Source organism: Urocampus carinirostris, chromosome 11 (genome assembly GCF_059441175.1).
Source record: "Urocampus carinirostris isolate Australia breed hairy pipefish chromosome 11, RoL_Ucar_1.0, whole genome shotgun sequence".
In the NCBI taxonomy this organism is placed as follows: domain Eukaryota; kingdom Metazoa; phylum Chordata; class Actinopteri; order Syngnathiformes; family Syngnathidae; genus Urocampus; species Urocampus carinirostris.
Window position 1 is genome coordinate 12,063,557 of NC_142359.1, and position 19,146 is coordinate 12,082,702.

At 40.9% G+C, this 19,146-nt stretch overlaps 1 protein-coding gene and 1 pseudogene across 3 annotated transcripts in view; both read left to right on the forward strand.

Moving 5' to 3' along the window:
- The window catches only part of LOC148356422 (RAS guanyl-releasing protein 2-like), a 37,965-nt gene that overhangs the window by 11,578 nt on the left and 7,241 nt on the right, over positions 1 to 19,146 (forward strand). For 2 of the 3 annotated variants that reach the window (XM_088347602.1, XM_088347601.1), the window contains exons 2-14: positions 1,243 to 1,361; positions 1,435 to 1,537; positions 3,633 to 3,689; positions 3,769 to 3,900; positions 5,521 to 5,671; positions 5,732 to 5,905; positions 9,935 to 10,051; positions 10,661 to 10,942; positions 11,007 to 11,081; positions 11,206 to 11,334; positions 13,226 to 13,341; positions 13,412 to 13,553; positions 16,564 to 16,600. In XM_088347602.1, coding sequence (XP_088203728.1) covers positions 1,292 to 1,361; positions 1,435 to 1,537; positions 3,633 to 3,689; positions 3,769 to 3,900; positions 5,521 to 5,671; positions 5,732 to 5,905; positions 9,935 to 10,051; positions 10,661 to 10,942; positions 11,007 to 11,081; positions 11,206 to 11,334; positions 13,226 to 13,341; positions 13,412 to 13,553; positions 16,564 to 16,600 — 1,585 coding nt within the window. In that variant the 5' untranslated portion in view covers positions 1,243 to 1,291. The remainder of the gene's footprint in view (positions 1 to 1,242; positions 1,362 to 1,434; positions 1,538 to 3,632; positions 3,690 to 3,768; positions 3,901 to 5,520; positions 5,672 to 5,731; positions 5,906 to 9,934; positions 10,052 to 10,660; positions 10,943 to 11,006; positions 11,082 to 11,205; positions 11,335 to 13,225; positions 13,342 to 13,411; positions 13,554 to 16,563; positions 16,601 to 19,146) is intronic. The other variant, XM_088347603.1, reaches the window with a different exon arrangement.
- LOC148356423 (U2 spliceosomal RNA) lies at positions 18,088 to 18,289 on the forward strand (annotated as a pseudogene).

Sequence of the window (19,146 nt, forward strand, 5' to 3'; positions counted from 1 at the left end):
GGCTACGACCCGTTTTTATTCCGACCACGTCTGCTCTCCCGTCCCGACTTACGACCCGTTTTGGATCCCGACCACGTCTGCTCTCCCGTTCTGGCTTACGACTCGTTTCCGACCCCGACCACGTCCTGCTCTCCCAGTACCGGCTACTGACCAGTTTTCCGCCCCTGACATCGCTCGCAATGAAAGATTCACTTCCGTGTTCGGATCACAATCTGAGTAGAGACGACTTTCTTAACCCGCCCAGCGAACACCGGATTGTGGACGCAGCCCTTTCTCTCTCTTTCAATAAAACTTGTGAGAACGTAACGCAATTGGGTCCTGTTTCCGTTCTGTTCCTGACATCTTCAACTTCTTTGGATGTCTGCAAAAATTGCTTTGTTATCAAAGACAATCTGTAGAATACAAACGGTTAGAATATTGACTCCATAACATGAAAATCCCGACAGATATATAGAAATCTGCCTAAAACATTTCTGCTTGTAATCCGTTCGTTTCTCCTCATTATTTCCATTTACAAATAAAGATACTATTTCCAATATGGTAGTTAGCACTCCTCTTTTGATTGACACTTATTCCATGATGAGGTTATGTTCATGCTAATTTCATTCATGCACAAAGCGTGAAGTTACATCAAACTTGCGCCTTCCTCGACACATATATTTTCACCTGTCTCACTCTTACCTCTACTGCTCGAGCGCCCATGATGCATAAATTAGCATCATCACATAAGCCGCAGGGTTGAAAGCTTGGGAAAAACGTCACGGCTTTACGTATTCAGCCCCTTGCCTTTCAGTGCAGCAAACTCTGTCCAGAAGTTCATTGAGGATCTCTGAATGATTCAATGTTGATCTAAATGACTAACAGTGATAAATGGAATCCACCTGTGTGTAATCAAATCTCTGTATAAATGCACTTGCACTGTAATAGTCTCAGAGGTCTGTTTAAAGCGCAGAGAGCATCATGAAGAACGAGGAACACACCAGGCAGGTCCGAGATACTGTTGTGGAGATGTTTAATGCTGGATTTGGATATAAAAAGATTTCCCAAGTATCACTGTGCAAGCAATGATATTGAAATGGAATCGGAATTGTAAAGCTGCAAGTCTTTGTTTGACTTTCTCTTGTGCTTCTCACAGCAATGTCCCAATTTTGTGTTTGAGACAAGTGCCGTATTGGCCTGTTTTGGATTCAACTGCTTAAGGTAAACATTTTAAAGCCGTTAAACCTTTTTGTGTGTGTTCAGCGTGAGACGACACAGGAAGCATCCAGGAAGTAAACCAGGCAGGGCGGTCATGGAGTCCGCCACGTTGGAGCAGTCCAGCACAGTGGACGACTTGGTGGAGTCGTGCATCACAGCTTTTGGTTTCTCATTTCAACATCTTCTGTATTGATTTTCTTGAGACCTCCAAACAGTTAAATCATGTTTTCTTTTCAGATGAAAAGGGGGAGTTGGTGGATCCCTCCCTAGTGCGTATGTTCCTCATGATGCACCCTTGGTACATCCCGTCCACTGACATGGCTGCCAAGTTGGTAGACAAGTATCCTTCAAATCCAATATGAAAGAAAAAGCAGGAAATAGCAGCAATACAAATATTTTCCATTAACATTTTGATGTTCTCTAGATTTTTTAAATGATGACTTTCCTTATACAGTGGAATTTCGGTTTTCGAACGCCTCTCAGTTCGAACAAATCGGAGTTCGACCAAAAATTCTTGCTTCGCTGTTCGGTCAAAAATTCTGAGTTCGAACGCCGGTAATGCCTGAGTGCGTACGCTAGAGTGCGATGCTGAGCGGCGCACGGGTGTAGATCGTGTGGATCGTCCCCACCCCTCTTGACCAGCTGTTATCATGTGCGCACTTCCCTTTTTTTGCTTTCGCTTTTAATATCGGTGAACGGAGTGTTTTAGCCCCTAACTATGCCTCAGAAGAAGGTCGGTGCATGCAAGACAGGTAAAAAAGGAAAAGTTGTTCGTACAACTATTGCCTTTAAGAAAGACATAATAGCTAAATATGAAAGAGTTTCCGATCTTGCTAGGGAATACAGCATGTGCCTTCTGCTGACCACCACAAAGGTAAGAAATCCTATTCATAATTCTTTTCTTTATCATTTTTTTTTTTACACGCTCGTGTTAGCGTAATCTTTCGTACGGAAGATTACGACAACGCGAACGTACGATTAGCCTGGGTTAGCTTTATGATTCGAGGTAAAAATTCAGGGTGTTGGAACTGAGCCCAAAATTCAGGGTGTTGGAACGGAGCACCCTTTCCAATGAAGCGCTAGCCACTTGTGGTGCTAAATGACTTGTAAACGACCTGATTTTTTTATTTTTACACGTTCATGTTAGCGTAATCTTTCATACGGAAGATTACGCTAACGCGAACGTACGATTAGCCTGTGTTAGCTTCATGTCTACGTTAAACATTCATGGTAAACATTCAGGGTGTCGGAACGGATTAAAACGATTTACATTATTTTTAATGGGAAAATCGATTTCGGTGATTGAACAAATCGGTTCGCTAACAGGGTTCTGGAACGGATTATGGTCAAGAATCGAGGTTCCACTGTATTGCAATTTCAATCAATGCTCCAAACTACAAATAGTCAAGTTAAGTCATGTTTATTTGTAAGGCCTTTAAACACAAGGAGTCTCATAGGGCTGAACAGACCACAGATTATTGCAAACTACAGACTATTATTACACCATCCCCTGGTCTGAAACTCACATAAGGGCAAGGAAAAACTCCATGACCAGGCTGCAACAGATGTTGCAATAACAAACAATACACAGATATAGTCCAATGAAATATAGGTAATTCATAACCTATGGAATAGAAATGTGTTTTAAACCTAGATTTAAACAGTTCCCCTGAGGTTGCAGATCGAATCTCAGGGGGCAGAGCATTCCACAACCCCGGAGCCCGAATGGAGAACTCTCTCGAACCTTCGGTTCTCTTCTTGGCTCTTGGGATCACTAGTAGAGGTTCCAGAACATAGGGGTAAATGAAATCTGAAATATATGAGGGAGCAAGTCCATGCATGATTTGGTATACTACCAACAGAACCTTAAAATCACATCTTAAGCTAACAGGGAGCCAATGCAGGCGCTACGGGTACCCAGGTGTATCAAAAAAGGCTGAGAGAAAAAAAAAAGAAATAAAATGTTGCTATTTGGCCACTTTGAGTCTCCGCAGTTTGTATTTTTCCTTGTGGTTTTTAGCACTAATTTTAGGTTGCGCTCTAACTGGGGTCACCAATGTGGTGTCCGCGGGCCCCAGGAACACCTGAGTAGCCCATGGACAGGTTTCGAAATTAGCTCACCAGTGATGGGTCATTGCGATTTTCCAGGAAATTTGATTTTTAACTTGCATATTTTTTTTTTGTGATTGACTGAGCTTATTTCAACTCAACTTCTCATAATTCCAACCAAGTAATAACATAATAATAACATGTTATTTTTAGAAATGCATATCAATCTGATAGCCGTTAAGTGACGATCAATAACAAAAAGTATCTCTTGGCTGCAAAAAGGTTGGCACTACACCATGCAGAGACATCTAGTGGTCAAATCATGCACACTGTTGCTTTAAAAAAATGAGAACGTAGAAGGTTTCTCCTTTACTTCATGTATTCAGATACCAAGAGGACGGCTGCACGGCAGCCCGTCGAAGCCGGATATGCCACCTGGTCAAGTACTAAACTCCGTTTATTCCAGAAAATATATATATATACTGTAATTGTACTTTTTAACGCGGCCTCCACCTTTGACAGATATTGGATCTCCGAGTTTCCCGCGGAGTTCGATCTGAATCCGGAACTGGCCGAGCAGATGAAAGGCTTCAAAGATCTTCTCAGCACGGAGGGCAACGAGCGCCAGAGCCAGCTCATCGACATAGAAAACGTGTAAGACAGTGGTACCCAACCACCGGGCCGCGGACTGGTAACAGGTTGTGGGTCTTTTAATATCGGTCCGCCCTGCAGGAGGGATCTCGGCCGCTCCTCCATACAGATCTTCTCTAGATCAGTCAGGTTTCTGGGCTGTCGCTGAGAAACACAGTTTTGATTGGGTTCAGGGCCCGGAGACTGGCTGGGCCATGCCACAACCTTGAAATGTTTCTTACAGAGCCACTCCTTGGTTTCCCTGGCAGTGTGCTTCGGGTCGTTGTCAGGTTGGAAGACCCAGCCACAACCCATTTTCAATGCTTTGACTGAGGTTGTTCCCCAAAATCTCACAATACACTGCCCCAATCATGCCCTCTTTAATGCAGTGCACTCGTCCTGTTCCATGTGATGAAAAACACCTCCAAAGCATGATCTTTCCACCCCTTCACAGTAGGGATGGTGTTCTATGGATTGTACTCTTCATTCTCTTTCCTCTAAACACGCCTAGTGGAATTATGACCAAAAAGTTCTATTTCAGTCTCATCTGACCACAAAACCTTAGCCTATGACTCCTCTGTATCACCCAAATGGCCATGTGCAAACTTAACATGTGCTGGTTTAAGCAGGAGAACCTTTCGTGCCATGCATGATTTCAAACCATGACGTCTTAATGTATTACTTACAGTAACCTTGAAAACGGTGGTCCCAGCTCTTTTCAGGTCATTGACCAACTCCTATCGTGTAGTTCTGGGCTGATTCCTCACCTTTCTTATAATCATTGAGACCCCACGAGGTAATATATTGTATGGATCCCCATGCAATATACTCCGATTGAGATTGACCGTCATGTTTGGCTTCTTCAGTTTTTTAATGATTGCTCCAATAGTAGACCTTTTTTCACCAATCTGCTTGGCAATTGCTCCATAGCCCTTTCCAGCCTTGTGGGAGTGTTCTCTGGTGTCTATGGACAGCTCTTTTGGTTTTCGCCATTTTACAAGTCAGAGCATTACTGATCGTTTGGGGTGCACAGGTGTCTTTATGCAGCTAACGACGTCCAACACGTACATAGGATTCATTATGGTACATGAAGTGCAGGTGGACATCTAATGGGTGGATTAACAGGTCTTTCAGGGTCACAATTCTAGATGTTACACAGGTGTTCAAATACCTTTTTGCAGTTGTATCACTCGGATAAATTGTTAAAAAAATCAAGCATCGTGATTTCTGGAATTTTCTTTTTAGTTTATCTCTCTCACAGTGGAAATAATAATAATAATAATAATAATAATTTCCTTTGTATTGTCATTCTTTGTAACAATGTACACAGAACGAAATGTCGATACACCTGACCCGTTGTAGCGAGTCGATGCAGCCGCAGCCAGAGGGCGCCGCCATTATACCAATTAGGTATGTCTCGGTCGAGGCGCGAACCAGCGACCTCCCAAATGCACCTACGATGAAAATTACAGACCCCTCCGTGATTTCTACGTTGGAGAAATATAGTGATATTTTATACCTTTTCATTTGGCGGGCAGGATTAAAAATCTTGACAGTCTATGTGGCCCACTGGCCATAGTTTTCACACCCGTATTCTAAAAGATTAATTAATCTAGGCTATTTTTTTACGTGTTTTCTCTTCAGGCCGTCTTACGAATGGAAGCGGCAGGTGACTCAACGTGTCCCGTCCGTGTCCAAAAAAAGAAAGATGTCTTTGCTCTTTGACCACCTCGACTCCTGCGAGCTAGCTGAACATCTGACCTACCTGGAGTACAAATCCTTCTGCAAGATTTTGGTTTGTAAAAACAAAACCAAATAATTGAGATGGATTTTAGCATCACGCTGGTTTTTCTAGTTTCAAGACTACCACAGCTTCGTGATGCACGGCTGCACGGTGGACAACCCGGTCCTGGAGCGCTTCATCACGCTTTTCAACAGCGTTTCTCAATGGATTCAACTGATGGTGCTCAGCAAACCCACAGCGCCTCAGAGAGCTTCGGTCATCTCGCACTTCATCAGAGTGGCGCAGGTCTGCCGGGTTTTTCTCTCCTTGATTTATAAGTTTTGCTATCTCCGGTGTTCCCGTAATGTCGCAACTTTGCTTCCTTATTTGGTGCTCAGTCTAAAAAGGAACCTTGGCATCTTTAACTTGACTGTAACTGATATTGTTCCAGCTGATGCTATTGCGTCTTTTGGTCTCATTTGGTCATTTACTCTTCTGTTTCTTGAATCATTTTCATCTACTCTAGGAAGATTTCTGTCAAACTCAGTTTGGCGCTTGGGGTCGGATCCAGACTTCCTGTTCTCTGCCAGGCCGGATCCGTAAAAGAACAGGAACTCCAAATGTTTAGCTTTGTTTTTCAGTATTATGATTTATTGTTCAGCATACATTAGCAACCTACCCTGTAATCACGGATGAGGAGGGATTCATTCTAAACAAAACTCATTTATTCACAGGCAATGGGGAAAAAGATTGTGGTACCTGGTTTAACAGTTGAGTGAATGCAGTTTTACACCTGAAGCAACTCACCATGCTATACAAACTCAACACTGCACTCTAGCATCCAAAAGAGAGCATTTGGTTTGCATTTATTTTAAAGATCATAACTCTTGGTAGATATAACCTTACTTCTTTTGTGACACATTCAGATATTTATGGCGGGTGGGGTTAAATCATCCAACGGGCTGGTTCCGGCCTGTATGTTTGCCATTCCTACTCTAGAAGAAAATTTAAAAAATAATATTTTTGTTCTACTAGTAGATAATTTAGCTAACTTTAATCATTGTTAATTTAATGTTGATATATATTTAAATATATATTTTAGGTAAAATAAGACAAATATACTTCAAATGAGTGAAACGATCTGCCATCTACTATACCAGAAAAAAACAAGTACATTATTTTTTTTAGTAAAATCAGAAAAATGGTGTTATGAGTGCACTGCAGGAAAGAGGTCTAACTATAATGGGAAGCTAGAGCTCTTGTTGGTGATAGAAAGGACTGGAGAGGTGTTGTGAAAGGATAGTGGGATTGTGGACGGGTTCTTAAGGATGGGCTGGGCACCCGTATGATGCGGCAGGGGTAAACCAGTGAAAGCTGTCGGGCCCTGCTTTTGAACAAAAGTGTTGTGTCACCCTGACCCGAGTGACATGGCCGCTTTCTGGAGGGACGAAAGCATAACCAACTTAGGTGCCAAGGTACCTAACTTTGGGTGTTTGGGCAATTGGGTTGGCCATGGTCCAAAAATGTTTGTGTGTGGTTTTTTTTTGCTATTTTTTTCCCTTTTATTTTCTTTGTTATTGTATGTGTTTGTCTTGCTGTCGGTCACCCTTCTTGAGGGATTTGACCAAGGTAGATAGATAGATAGATAGATAGATAGATAGATAGATAGATATATAGAAAAATAACAGAATTAATTATAATGGTTATAGAATTTGATTATAATAATTTGGCTCTCATTTATTTTTTGTTTTATTATCTTATGGAATATTTCTAAAACTGATTATCATTGTGCATCTTGTTCGGCTTTCTGATTGGCTAAACAATCCTGTAGATTCTAGTTATTGGTCACTAATGGATGAATATTTACAGTGTACAGGTATTTTTTTAAATGAATGCTTAGGCTTTTAAAACAGTTTCGTTCTTTAATTTCAAATTATGGTCGATTATTAAATCTAATAAAAATTGTAAGGTTCTTACCTTACGGACTTATCACAGGTCCATTTTAGAACCTCACCCCGCAATAAACGGTGGAGCACTGTATCGTTTTTTATTTTTAATAATTGATCTCATTTATTAATTTTTTCAAACATTTAGTATATATTTTTGTACTTCATTATCACTAAATTAAAAAATTATTTTACAAATTTTATTGTGTTAACCATTATTTTTTATTGGACCATATTTCAGGTTATTTCTTATTATTTTAAAATAAATAATTTAACTTTATTCTATTTTACATTTTTATTACAATGAAGATTTTTTTTACTTAATTCAGAAGAATCATAGTACAATTAAATAGTGTTTTAATATATCAAAATAGTGAAACAACAGCGATCTGGACTCAATAAAGAAGATACAAATAATTTAAACAACAAAAAAGGCTAACAAGTGGCGAAACCATCTGCCATTGGATCAAAACTCAATTTTAAAGTACGGTAATGATCAAAGTAGTGTTTCTGAACCTTTTTTGAACCAAGGCACATTTTGTTTTTCAATAAAAAATGTCAAGGCACTCTGTCTAAAAATGTCTAAAATTGTACTGTATTTTTTAATGTTCTTTTTTTGAAAATTATACTTAAAATTAGCAAGAATTATCTGCCATTGATTTACAGACGCTGCCCTACTTACGGACTATCGTTCGTAAGTTAAATTTGTTCGTAAGTTGCTTCAGTGCTATATTTTGTATGTTTAAAGCTTGTATAAGTAACCTGTATAGTTTTGTACTAAAAAATAAACTTTTTCTAAAATAAAATGCTCTATAAAGATAAATAAAATTGAGTTTGACTTACTTTTGGAAGATGAGCCTCAACAGTTGGACGACTTCCTCCTGCGTGGGCGAAAAAAAGTGATGCAACTATTTTCTCAACCGCATCAAGCTTTCTTATTCTACTTTCATTTCAAATGAAACGGCTCGCCTCTTCTTTACACTTTACACCAACCATATTCAATGGATGCACGATATATTAAACATTACAAATGACAAAGTTCGCGCTGGAGATACAGTATAGAATGTTTACTATCGAACTAGGAAGGGGAAGGAGATTTCTTCTTACGAGGGGATGCTGGGTGACCTATCACATCACCACACGGCAGAATGAAGCACTTCAGTACTGTCCTTGACTTGGAAGAAACTTCACACAGTACAAAATCTAATTTACAGCAATGTCCGGATATTTTTCGACATCCCGAAAAAAATGTTCGTATCTACCGTTTTTCGTAAGTCGAATGGTCGTAGGGGAGCGTCTGTATACCAGCCGTTTGCTGATTAAATCCCACCTGTCATAAATATCTAAATATCTAAACTGCATTCACTAAATAAGTTAGCACTTACTCTAGATTTACTTCCATGCGCCTTATAGTCTGATGCGCCTAATATATGAAAAATGTATGGAAAGAAGACCATTTTTTTGGGGGGTGTGCCTTAGAGTGTGGAAAACACTTTTCAAATGCTCCAAGTCTATATTTGGTACAGATCAACAGCATCTACAGTGCTTTGGCATGATTGCAAACTAGTGACCCAATTGAGTTGATCCGCCCTCAGGCGGCCCTCCAACTGCTGCGAACTGATCGATTTTGCAGGGTGACGCCATGCAGGCTGAAGGGCACCACGGTCCCTGCGGAGGGCCATTCACAATTTGTTTGATGCCCTCCGATTCCGGGGCTTATTTTTGTTTGTTATTAGAGTGTAGGGACATTTTTAGTCGCAGGCGCAGTGGGTTAAAACATTTGGCAGAGGGGCCGGACGAGAAGGATACAATGTTGGATTGATTTAAGACAGCCTGTCTAATATGATACCTAGGTGATAAGTTTGGAGTTTAGTAGACACTGAAAATAGGGAGAGAAGGCATCAACAAATTATTAACTTGCAAGTAGAATAGAGGGAGAGAGCAACTTCAGATTAGAAATTCCTATTTCCAAGCCCCTCCCATGAGCCCTTTCTTTTTATTCCCGTAAATTCTTGATACACAGGTGTTCAAATACTTATTTGCAGCTGTATTACGCAAATTGTAAAAAAAAATCATCGGTTGTGATTTCTGGATTTTTCTTTTTAGTTTATCTCTCTCACAGTGGACATGCACCTACAATCAAAGTTTCAGACCAAAACAGCCAGAGCCCGATCAATCTGATTTGAGGGACCGGGCCTGAAGCAAAGTCAAATTTTCACATTTTTATTTATGAGGTCTCGGGAGCAGGATGGGTGTTCTTGGCTGAACCCGAATGTGATGATTGACATTTTACGCTTGGGATTTTACTTCTAACTAAGTCTTACAACCGCGCCAGTCATTTTTTTCTGTGTAATTAATCCTTTTTTCAAATGGATTGTACTTTGCACAGAAACTCCTGCAGCTGCAGAACTTCAACACGCTGATGGCAGTCGTGGGCGGCCTCAGCAACAGCTCCATCTCGCGCCTCAAAGACACACAAACTCACATCAGCGTTGAAACAAACAAGGTGACGGCTTGTATTTTTAACATGAAGCGATCAGCGTAAGAGATGATCACAACAGTGTAAAATTAATTTCAGTTTAGGGGCTGCTTGATAGAAAAAGCACTCTCACGGGGGCTGGACTAGTAAATTAATGGTATAAAAATGGCTGTAGCTGTAGGGCTGGAGAACTTTTAGAGGCTCACAATTAAATAACCACAATGATTCTGGGGTGTAAGATTTTTTTCTAAAATGCTCATTGAGGTTTTTTCTCTATTTCACTAAAATTTGATGTCTTGTATTGTTTATTGATTGTGCATTTGTTTAAAAAAACAAAGAACAATTGAATTTATTTCCACTAAAGCTTATTTATCTCCGATAAACTAATGCAAACTGGAAAGTGACTAAAATACAATACAAACACTAATTCTAATGATTGATTTAAAGGTGAAGCGCTTCATCTTACTTTTAGCAAAGGCGTTCGGAACAGAACACATTAGGTAGAAGGTATGGAAGGGAACGAGGACGGTGTGTCAAATAACTTCACTTTGTTAGTGTAGCATGAAAATGATAAAATAATTAAATGCCTGATTCCAGTACGGTCCATGTTTGACACCCCTGTTTTTTTCTGTGCAGGTTTTCAACGGGCTCATCGAACTGGTGACGTCGTGCGGCAACTACAGCCAGTACCGAAAACGCTTCTCTGAAAGTTCCGGCTTCCGTTTTCCGATTTTGGGAGTGCACCTGAAGGATCTGATAGCCGTGCACGTGGCACTTCCTGATTGGACCGATAAGGAGAAGACGAGAGTCAACCTGGCCAAAACGCAACAACTCTATGTCATCTTGCAGGAACTAGCCACGATACAGAACACGCCACCCAAAGTGGACGCCAACACGGACCTGCTTAACCTCTTGACTGTGGGTTTGAAAACGGATTTTAAAAAATGCTGAATCAGATTCTAATAAGCAGAGATGTGTACAGGTATCTTTGGATCAGTACCATACAGAAGAAGAGATCTACCAGATGTCTTTGCAGAGAGAACCTCGCAAGTCAGCGGTAGGCAATGGTGTCAACATTACAATAAATCATTTAAAAATTGTAAAAGTCAAATAGGAAGTTATTTGTTTTTCAGCAACTGTGTAAATATTTCATATTGAAGTAACACACATGTTTGTTTTAGCAGCAGAACTCCAACCCCGCTCCAGCTCCAGAACCAGAACCCAAGTCCAACGTGATTGAGTGGGCCGTGTCGGTGAAGCCCAACGCTGACCCAGCTGTCATCAAAACGCACATAGAGAAGATGGTGGAGGTAATTTGAAAAATCGATCAATACATCTGCTCCTTTCGAATAATCAGAAAATCGGAACATTTCTATATTTCTTAAATTTAGCATGAAGTTGATATAATTATGCGGCAAAGGATGATAAACACAAGATGAAAAATACATATTGTATTGAACATACAGACGCTGCCCTACTTCAGACGATCGTTCGTTGAATTTGTTCATAAGTTGCTTCAGTGCTATATTTTGTATGTTTAAATTCTATATAAGTTTGTTTAAAACTTGTATACGTAACCTGTATTGTTTTGTAATAAAAAATAAACATTTCAAAGAATAATATGCTCGATAAAGATAAGTATAGTTAAGTTTAACTTACTTTTGGAAGGTGAGCTTCAAGAGTTAGGAGACTTCCTCCTCCTTGGTAGAAAGTGGCCGAAAAAAAGCTATCCAACCATTGTCTCAACCGCATTAAGCTTTCTTATTCCACTTTCATTTCAAAAGAAATGGCTCTCCTCTTCTTTACACCAACCATATTAAATGGATGCACGAAATATTGAACAATATTAAACGGGATGTCGAAAAATATCCGGACATTGCTGTAAGTTAGATTTTGTATTCTGTGCACCTTTTTCCGAGTAGTGCTTCTTTTCGCCGCAGTGTGGTGGCGCTGTGAGAGGTCACCCAGCAATACACTGAAGAAGAAATCCAGCTTCCTCTTCCCAATTCATGTGTAAACATACAGTAATGTATCTCCAGCACGCTAAGAACTTTGAAATTGTTATTGTTTAGTATGTTGTGCATCCATTCCATATGGTTGGTGTAAATTGCAAAGAGGCAATCCGTCTCTTTTAAAACGAAAGTGGAATAAGAAAGCTTGTCACAGACCAGAACGGACACAGGACTAAATAGCGTACGTTTCTCAGTTTTTATTTGAAAAGAGAGGGAAAGTAAGGCTTGCTTGCTTGATCCGAGGACTGACGGAAAACAGGAGCGAGCGAGGCGGGAGTGACACTTCCGTGTCGGACAGAGACAGGCGGGAATAGAGAGTTGTTGGCCGGGGCTGGAGATCAAAGGCGGTGTCGAGTTCGTAAGCAAAGTCGTAGGCAGAAGGCAGGCAGGTAACGGGGCAAAACGGGTCAGGTAACAGGAGGCTGGCAGAACGGGCGTAATCAGGTCCAGAAACAGGTCAATAACGAGGATCAGGCAGGAAAAAGGCTGGGCAGAAACGGAGTCGGACGGGAATGCTCACTGAGTAGAATGCACAGTTCGCAACGATCTGACAGCCACCAAGAAGAAGCCGGGGGTTTAAAAGGGAGTGTCCACCAATCAGCTGTCCGGGCTGTTGGCGCTAATCAAGCCTCTGCAGGTGCGCTCAATCAGCAATCATGACAAAGCTTGATGCGGTTGAAAAAAATGGTCGGAATCCTTTTTTTTTGGCCACTTTTAACCACGGAGGAGGAAGTCGCCTAACTTTTGAAGCGCATCTTCCAAAAGTAAGTTAAACTCAACTTTATCTATCTTATAGAGCATATTATTTAATAAAATGTTTATTTTTTAGTACAAAACAATACAGGTTACTTATACAAGCCTTAAACATATGTTTATAAACTTTAAACATAAAAAATAGAGGACTGAAGCAAATTACGAACAAATTCAACTTACGAACGATTTCCTTCATAAGTTGGGCAGTGTTTGTACTTAATTTTGACACCGCAATTTATTCAAGTTACCCCTCAAGAAAGAGACGCTATTGCCATGAGCCACTCTCAGGAGTGATTTTAATCACATAGGATGCGTCATTCTGTTGGAAAAACGTGTTTGAGACAATACTCGACAATGGAATTCATAGTTCCATTATCAATTTCTTCTGACAACTTTGACGAACCGTTGCAGCCCTACTTCCAACTATCTTTTGCAGTCTGTCTTCAAAAACTTTGACACGGACGGCGACGGCCACATATCCAGGGACGAATTTGAGGCCATCAGGAACAACTTCCCGTACCTCAGCAAGTTCGGAGAACTGGACAAGAACCAGTAAGTGAGGTCCTTTCCTCAGTTTAACTGTCGGGCGCTCTCATCTCACGAGCGCTCTCATCTCGTGCAGAGACGGTAAAATCAGCCGAGAGGAGATGATCGACTACTTTATGAGGGCCAGTTCTCTCCTCAACTGCAAGATGGGCTTCGTCCACACATTCGCTGAGGCCACCTACGTCAAGCCCACATTCTGCGAGCACTGCGCCGGATTTGTAAGATATCCTTCAGGTGGCGAGGCCACGGCTACTAGCAAATAGCACAAAAAGAGTACCGTATTTTCCGCACTATAGGGCACACCGGATTATAAGGCGCTACAATGGGAACGTGGACAAAACAGTCAGATAGTTCAGTCCAACTTATTACCCCCTTAACATTCCGAAAGCTTGCAAAGAAGCAAATACGTGTCGTAGACACGTGCGGATGCGGTGTCCGTACGATGTCACTCAAATGCATCGTTCCAAATATCATTCGGAAGGTTAAAGTCTTGGGATTCAAGAAATGCCAACCATTCCTTAGTTTCTATTTTCTTTTTCGCTAGCAACTTTACTGTGCATATGACAATAAACAATTGGAATTGAGTTTCATTTAAAAAAAGACCCATCACAGAAACATCGAGGTCACTCTGAAACAAGATACTGGGAAAATATATGGCCGGAGTAGCTCACCGAAGTCGTTGCGTTCAATAATAATGTGCAACCATGGTCCTCTTATATCCGTGAGTGTAGTAAATCCAGGAGAGTAAAATATTTACAAATACAGAATGGTAAATCATGTTTACTATATGCCGTAGACAACCAAACTTGCTATTCACATTCCTCTTTTTCGGCCAATTGCAGGCTTTGTTTTGCCCCTTTAGCCTATGCGAGCCTGTAAATGATAAAGGATCCGCCCCCTTTACCTCCGAATAACTTTAGCCAATAGTGATCGATTCAAATGATGATTGACTCATTGGCTGGGAAATGAAACGCCGGCATATGTATCCCAGCATACACCGCGGACCACACCGCCTACGAGGAAAAGTCTAGTCGGCGGCTGCTTGCCTTTGTTGTGAGACCTTGCGACTTAATATTGATCCATATATAAGGCGCACTGTATGATAAGGCACATGGTCAGTTTTTGAAAAAAAGAAAGGCTTTTAGGTGCGCCCTATAGTGCGGAAAATTCGGTACAAAAAGCAGTACAAAAAAATCTTGCCCCATTAGCAGATAATCTCGGTTCATGGATCCCTTTACCGCCAGGGTTGTAGGAGCACCACATCCTGTGGTGTGTCTTGGGCATGTACAGCCTGGTGGCACTCATCCCTCTCCTAGCCGAATTTTGGGTAGCGGTTCACTCTCCCACATGAAACAGATAGTACTGGTTTACATAGTTACCAATAGAACGAGAAGTCTCCTGATCTGACTCAGACAGTGCATCTTCATCATCTGGTCCCCGTTGTGTTTTGTTGTAAAGCATTATCCTGCTCTTCAGGGATGGGATGGGCAGCGGCATGGAACATAAAGACACCATATTTTCTGCAAGATGAGGCATACCAAATTTCAAAGCAAACCGCCCCCTACAAAAATACAATTTTATCATTTACTTTTCATATATCAGGCGCACTAAACTGTTAGGAGCTATCGAGTTTATTTGTGTATAACCGTTGCGCATTTGATACACTTACGGTATATATTCGTACAACGATTGATCAGTCAAAAATTTCTGTGACCAAAATCGTATATCATTGTTTGCAATGATAATTGAACCCAGGTTGCGGGGGTGAGAGCGCTGAAACTAGTGATAGAGATGACTTATGAAAATACATTTATTTATCTCACTATCACACTACTTTACTACCAGTGCTAGAAACAAAATTCAGAAACTGGAGTAAACAGACAACACCATAAAGCACAACAAGATGAAGAAAAAAACCTCTGATGATATTTATACCTTTTAGGCTGAATTTTAATTTTCTAACATTTGTTTCTGGTACCCTGAGTAATAATAGTGTGATCATTAGATAAACATTAATGCCTTTTGGTATGCCATCAGTACCATTGTTGTCAAGCCTTTTATTTTACTGGAAATGGGGAGTCATGCACGCTAGGCGGTGGTCTGGCGTGGAAAGATAGGAAGCCAGAGACCGACGAGATTGATTCCAATTGCCCGAGTTGATATCGGACAGATGGGGTCGATACCGGACAGGACAGGACAGACAGGATAGATAATGAATCAGGATATCGAAAATAAACAGGGGAAACTAGACGTGAACGAAAACTGGAGAAAATAATAAACAGGACAAAACTAGACGGAAACAAAACTTGAAACCAAAATTAAACAGGACAAAATAAACGGGAACAATACCAGGCAGGAAATACCAACAGGAACAGGACCGAGTCGAAACCCACGTCTTGTGGGTCAGAAGTTCGTTGACGGGCTGACAAAGGAAAAATGAGAGCAATGAGCTTAAATAGACAGAAAGCTAATCTGTTAACGAGCCACAGTTGGCGCCACACGGGCGGGGCCAATTGGGCGCCATGGCAACCGTGACAATTGTTGGTTTCTTCGTTAAGTGTTGACACTCTCTTCACCATGCTAATGCAGATTTCTCAACCTAAGAGTATTATCTGTTATATATCATATGTTATGTATATATTATCTAATAGTTTATGTAATTCAGCTCATAATGTTAATCAATATTGTTCTTTTACTGACGGGTACACTAAAAATAAACACAGTCCCTTTAAAATGAGCAACATTTTCTTAAAACGGAAGGGGTTTTTTTTTCAGGATGAGGTCTTATCATCCTTCTGCACAACTCATGTCACAACAAATAATTCTGGAAGCAGACGACACTCTAGTCCCTGGCGTGAAAAGATAAGACGCGAAGGCGTGAACTACTTTTTTGTAATAATTTAATACGAATGACTGTAATAAAAATGGAATTGCCTGATGTTGTGCAGGGACGCTAAAGGTCAGTCATTGTGGGCAGCAGTAACCCGTCTCACTTTGTTGCCCACTGTGTTTTTTGAGGTTTTTTTACCCGCCGCGTTTGTGAAGAGGTCAGGATATTTTCCGCCTCCTCAGATGTGGCTTGGCTTGATCTCGCTTTTATGTCATTGTTTCCCCCCGCCGGCCTCCCCGCTTGATGTCGCCGCCATCCATCGGTTTTATGTTTTCGCCCTGCTCTTTGTCTTTGCAGTTAAGCAATCACTAATATATTTCTATGTTCTTTATTAAAAGATTTGGGGCTTCTACAAGCAAGGATACAAGTGTAAAGGTAAGACAGATTTATTCATTAATTCTTGATGCTTAAATACAGTATTTATTGGTGTTTAACGCGCCGCGTTATACACAAGGTTTTATGGCAGCGCCATATATCCTGCACTTTAAGGCACACCAGATTATAAAGCGTATCCCCACAAAAATAGTCTTCTCTCATATATTTTTCATCCATAAGGCTACTATAGCCAGTGTCTGGAATAACATCTGCCCGGACGCCCGGGGCTTGCATCTTATACGTCGGGCGTACAACTTACAAAACGTCTCCGCCCGGGTGGCCGGCAACTTTTTCAAGAAAAAGAAAACCGAAATATTTTTCTTTAAATCAAACGTTTGCTTTATTCCGATTTCCAAATCTTCGGTTGGTTTGGACATTTCGGAATTTTGGTTTAATTGGCAAGTTGCATACTCGGCAGCCAATCAGAAGCCTGCATCGAATAACTTCGTGCCTTCTGACTTTCCCGAGCGTTATTAGGTCGTCTATTTGCATATAGACGCACAGAGAGCACAAGAAAAATGGAGGAGTGGTTAGGAATCAAGCCAGAAGAAAGATTCAAAAGAAGCTAACTAAAATGATGACGCTACAAAACGTTAACGTACATTAACGGCATCGTTGAAAGAGGAGTTCACGTGGCTTGTAGCAGACGACGCAACGCAAACATTGCATGAATGAAGATGAGTAAATACAGGTACATACTGATGGCAGATGGAAAACAGCGATGTCATATACATGCAATGAATGTTATAAGTAGATTTATAATAAACTTAATCTTAAAGTGTTGTTCTGTTATATATTCTGATTATCAATCCTTAATGCTTTGCAACAATGGGTTTTTTGCGATTAGTCGTCTTATTGGGTTTCAAGTTGTGAAAAATGGGGCAGGCAACTTTATGGCTGGGCAGGCAACATTTCAGACTTGTCTGCCTTGGTGTCCGGAAACTTTTTGTCATGAGTTTCAGACACTGCTATAATGCATAAAAGACTAAGAGCTACCATGTGTACAATACGAATTAATGCCATGCATTAACAAGTCGCAAAAAATTGAATGCAATCGGAATCAAAGCAAAGTAGTAGTGGTGAGAGCGCCTACACTTTACCACAAGACTGCCAGTGGTACAGATGACATACAAAATTGCATTAGATCTGATACCATTATGACACTATTATTTCAGTGCCAGTGACACTGATTTGCATGTTAGATCTGCCAGGTTAAACAGTTCCTCCACTTCTTCACCTGTGTGTCAATACCCCTCTTAATATGCATGTATACGTAAAAGACAAAATGTAGTGTTTTGTTGAAAGAAATTTGCCTCTTTCGCAAAGTAATTAATGCACAGGTAAAGAAGTGGAGTGCACTATGCAAATCGGTGTTTCTGGCACCGTAAGTAAAAATAATATGGTCATTTGATAATCTTGAATGCCTTTTTATAAGGCATCTGTCATCACTGGTGGTCCTAAGATAAATTATTGGCGATGCAAGGTCCTTAGCTTGGCCTTTTGGCTTTGATGCTAGGTCCTCAGCTTGGCCTTTGGCCTTGATGCTAAGTCCTTAGCTTGGCCTTTTGTGTACTTTCTATGAAGTCACTATCTTTGATTTTTGCATTTCGGAGATGGAATATGAGCTTGCTCTGTCCACTCCACGCATCGGCCCGGTATTGCAGTACCTCCGGGAACGGTGCATTCGCAATGATCGCAGCAAGGCTTTAGGGCTAGGACCTTAGCTTGGCCTTTTGGCTGAGAGTAAGTGTCCCGGCTCCTAGGCTTTGTAGCGTATTATGAACTGACCGATAACGGATAATGGATAATGAATAACGAAGATAGATCAATAACCCTTAAACCCCCCCCCCCCCCCCCCCCCCCCCTCACCGCCATGACCCAGGTTTGAATTCCTGTTGCATCCAATGTTTTGCATTGGCGCCAGCAATGATAATTGATTAACCAATCATTCTACAGATACAGGAGAACAGACGCTGCCCTACTTACGAATGGTCGTTCACAAGTTGAATTTGTTCGTTAGTTGCTATATTTTGTATGGAACCACTACGGGGCGGCAGTGGCTCAGGAGGTAGAGCAGTCGTCTTGTGATCAAGGGATCCTAGTTCGAACCCCGGCTCGTCCGTGTTACATGTCGAAGTGTCCTTGGGTAAGACACTGAACCCCTAATACCCCCAAAAGCAGGTTAGCGCCTTACATGGCTTCAAGGCCGCTATTGGGAAATGTGGAGCACTTTGTAAAGCGCTTTGGGAAGTCATTGACTTGAAAAGCGCTATAGAAATGCAGATCATTTCATTTCATTTCATCTCATTTAATCTCCGGCAAAACTAACATCAAATGCAACAGAAACAAAATGAAAATAAATCCAAACAGCTTGCCAACATCATTTTTTCCGTTCCATGTATTCCGTTACTCACCAAGCCTGCACAAAATTGAGTAATTTTATTCATATTTAGTTTCTTTTGTCTTTTATTAGCATATTTGGTATTTTGATCTGCTATATAAAATGCAGATCATTTCATTTAATTTCAATGTATGTTTAAGGCTTG